Source organism: Myotis brandtii, unplaced genomic scaffold (assembly GCF_000412655.1).
Source record: "Myotis brandtii unplaced genomic scaffold, ASM41265v1 scaffold604, whole genome shotgun sequence".
In the NCBI taxonomy this organism is placed as follows: domain Eukaryota; kingdom Metazoa; phylum Chordata; class Mammalia; order Chiroptera; family Vespertilionidae; genus Myotis; species Myotis brandtii.
Genome location: NW_005370286.1, coordinates 3977311 through 3981210, shown reverse-complemented (window position 1 = coordinate 3981210; position 3900 = coordinate 3977311). Strand labels below are relative to the sequence as shown.

The 3900-nt window shown below is 47.1% G+C and overlaps 1 protein-coding gene across 1 annotated transcript in view; it reads left to right on the top strand.

Moving 5' to 3' along the window:
- Positions 1–3900, top strand: part of ENO4 (enolase family member 4) — a 29653-nt gene that overhangs the window by 516 nt on the left and 25237 nt on the right. The window contains exon 2 of the mRNA XM_005879685.2: positions 3300–3428. Coding sequence (XP_005879747.1) covers positions 3300–3428 — 129 coding nt within the window. The remainder of the gene's footprint in view (positions 1–3299; positions 3429–3900) is intronic.

The following is a 3900-nucleotide window of genomic DNA, read 5'->3' as shown; positions in this document are numbered from 1 at the left end:
GGAGACCGCAGTGGTGCGGGAAGGCGATCCTGCAGGGCAGCAGCCGAGCGGGGAACCTGGGGCGGCGAGATTCCAGAAAGAAAGTGGTGGATGGGAAGCAGCTGGAGGATGGTGGGCTCCAGGCGGATTTGTTGCTACGGCGACAGCTCGGGGCCTGCCAGGCTTCCTCGCTGCCTCGGGACCGGCCGGCCCGGCTGCCGGTTGTTCTTGTAAACACAGACCTCAACACCGCGCAGCTCAGTTTACCGCCTCCAGCGGCCTCCTCTCGGTCACGGGATGAACGCGCTGGCGGGGACCTCAGGCCCAGCCCGCTCCCATTGCTTCCAAGTTTCATTCACATCAAGCCTGGCTCCTGCCTGGATGCCTGGCCCCACCTGATCAGCACCCACTCAACCTCCATTTCAGATCAAAGTCTTGGCTGCTGCGCCCTGGACTGGTTGTCCTTCAGCGGTCCCAGTCCCTGCAGCATTTTTTTGTATGCACAGTGAGCTCCGCGGAGAGCAGGTGCCTTTTCCTATCACCTTCCTGGTTGCTGTGCCCAGTGCGATTTCTGGCACAAACCTTAGCCTGAAGCAATGAGCAGTTGAAACAAAGGCAAGCGTTTTCTCGCTTCCAGGCCCATAAGTATTAACCAACACCTACCTTCTGGAAGGCTGCGTGGTCGGGACTAGCAGGAGTTTGCACTATGGTGAGGTGTGACAACGAGCAGAGTCTGTAAATGCTGTGGAGAAGCCCGATGTGTTTACAGGGTTCAGAAGCACATGTTATGGAGACAGGGGGTTCAGAGGATTCTTGAGGAATGTTTGTTTTTCTCTCGTGGCCTATTACATCAAAGTTGGGGGTGGACTGAGGGCGAGGTGTGTATTGCGTTCCTTGTGTTAATTGCTTTATATGTTATTTCACTTAATCTTTGGGACCCCTGTGAGGTAAAAATTATGTTCCCATTTTACAAATAAACTGGCCCAGTGAATTTAAATTTTTCCCAAGGGGCACAAAGAATTACAGGGAGAAATCAAACCAGGTCTTTGTCCCTAGTACCCAGCAGAAGGCCTGGTACATAGTGGACGCTCCCAAACTATTTATAGGATGAATGAATGAATGAATGAATACAACTCTGAAGTCCACTCTTTCTTGCTAGAGGAAATCTTGAAAGTTAACTGGTCCAAGCTCCTCATTTTACAAAGACACCAAGCTTTTGCCTCATAGCTACTTAGAGCAAAAGCTGAGACTAGAAACTTGGACACTGGTTCCCTGGTGTAATGCTCTTCCCAGTCTATCAGGCAGGCAGGACTTTAGTTTGCGTAGCTCTCCGAGAGTTTATACTTTGGTTAGAGGCAAAGCCAAATATTTTTAAAAATGGATACTAGGTAAGGTGATATACCGTTGTGCGCTAGACTGAGGGACAGATCACTTAAGCTTACTAAAGGATTCAGGGTTGGGAAAGATCCCTGTCGGCTGTAGTGTCTGGGAACGTTTTGGCTTGGACTTTGAAGGTTGTTAAGGAATTTGGGTGGGCAAAAAAGCAACCTCCTTTTCCTCTTCCTTCTCACTGCCCTAGTTTGAGCCTTCCTTATTCTCACCTAGTCTCTCCTTCTATTGTGTCCGTCGCGCATAGTGCTGCCAGCGCAATGTTCCGGATCTTCAATCTGACCATCATTCTTTTGCTTAGAAACTCCTGTGGCTACGCTTTGCCTGCCGAGTAAGATCAAACACCTTCCGGTGTGTGATTCATAGCGCTCCCCTCTCTACCTCTGGTAACCCTCCCTCCCTCTCTGGCTCCTCCATACGGCCCACTTTCCCCTAAAGCCTGAAGTTTCCCACCTCCCTCCCCTTTCCTTATCCTAGTCCATCTACCAGAAGTATCAACACTGGACTTCTATCGTCTACCTGTTGGAATACTGCATCTCCTCCAGTGTTGAGCTCAAATGCCATTTCTTGCATGCTTCTCTTACATAAAGGATTCAGACCCTGTGGGCAATGGCAATACTCTTTATTCCTTCCTCACAAAATTCACAGGTGAAAGTGTGTGGGACTGCGAATCAGGCAGAGGCTTAGCCCTATAATCTAGTCCATCTACCAGAAGTATCAACACTGGACTTCTATCGTCTACCTGTTGGAATACTGCATCTCCTCCAGTGTTGAGCTCAAATGCCATTTCTTGCATGCTTCTCTTACCTATTAAAGGATTCAGACCCTTGTGGGCAATAGCAATACTCTTTATTCCTTCCTCACAAAATTCACAGGTGAAAGTGTGTGGGGCTGCGAATCAGGCAGAGGCTTAGCTCTATAATAGACTGTCATCTTGGTGGTCCCCAATGAACTATACCACCAGAGTGAACGGACGTGTGAGAGTCCCTTCCACCATGACTCAGAACTTGGCCTTGTGACTGGCTTTTATCAACAGCCCATTGGCAGGCATGATGCAGAGGCTTGGTAAGTGCTGCCATATCACATCTGGTAGTCTTGGAACAGTCCCTCTCAGAATCTAGTCATCATGCTGCTGCGCACAAAGACACCCGATCACCCTGCCGCAGGGAGAAAGGTCGTGTAGAGAGAGGCCCTGGTAGTTTTGAGACCTGTCCAGAATGCTGAGTCATGAGCCTGGTGTGCTTACTAGAGAGCCCTATACCTTCTGTCTTAGCTCCTGAGTAGAAACACCATCTCGAATCTTTTTATTCAGGCTCCTTGAGTGGGCTCTCCACCTCAGCTTCATTCTCTTTCTTCCATCTCATTCTTGGATCGCTTCCACATGGCTCCTGCTCTTCTCCCACATCAATGAAAGCGCTATTACCAAGGTTCCAACAATCCTCTTCGACCCAGTGGAGAAAGGAAATGGGGTAATTCTATGCGTGAACTGATGGCCAGTGCAGCACAGCCTCTGCATAACTCTTCAGCATTAAATTATCAGAGGCCCTGCTGGGAGGAATAAAAACTGGCCCATGTAAGGTTTCTTAAGTTTTAATGCATCCGTATTCTAGGGACCAATTGACTCTGGTATCTTGGAGGGATAGGTGAGGGCCAGCTAAAGAATGACACAGGGCCTTGAACTAAGAAATGCATGTGAGTTTCTGCTGAGAGTTGAAAAGACAACAAATCACCCCATGTATCAGAGACTCAACATCAGGTGACATCCAAATCTCCGTGAGTGAGGGCGGGCAGTTCCCACAGAGCAGCTAGACTCATCCTGGCACGAGGAGGACACTCGGGGCCGGGCGGGGTTAGAAACTAGAGTAACTGTGAATGACCTTTTAAAGATAAGTTAGGTGTGGTATCCTGACTTTTATCTTTCTTTGTTAAAGGCAAACTGCTTTTCTAAACTTGCGAAGCCACCCACCATCTGCAAAGTGGTGGGGAAGCATGTGCTGGACGGACTGGGGCTTCCCACCCTCCAAGTGGAAATATTCTGCACCATTCAGAATTTTCCCAAGGTATGAGGCCGCTTACATGGGTTCTTCGCTACATTTATTGTCTACTTTGTGGGAAATGAATGTTCTGAAATACGGTGTTTGTGAAACACACCCACATACATTTTTCGGTAGGCATGTACATAAAGTATGAACCATACAATCAACCATGATGGCTTTATTATGTTTCAGTGTAATATGGTACAGACATGACATGCTAACTTGAAGACGATCCAAGGTGGAGAAAGGAAATGGAGCAAAAATCCTTTTAAAACCTGACATTATTACTGTGATGAGTTCCATAAATCTACAGATAGGTTTATAGATTGATATATTTATATCTAGATTTCTATATAGATTTAGAGAGATATAGAGTGAGCTACCTAAAGAAAAATGCATTTTCATAATTTTATTTTATTTATTTTTTAAATATATTTTATTGATTTTTTACAGAGAGGAAGGGAGAGGGATAGAGAGTTAGAAACATCCATGAGAG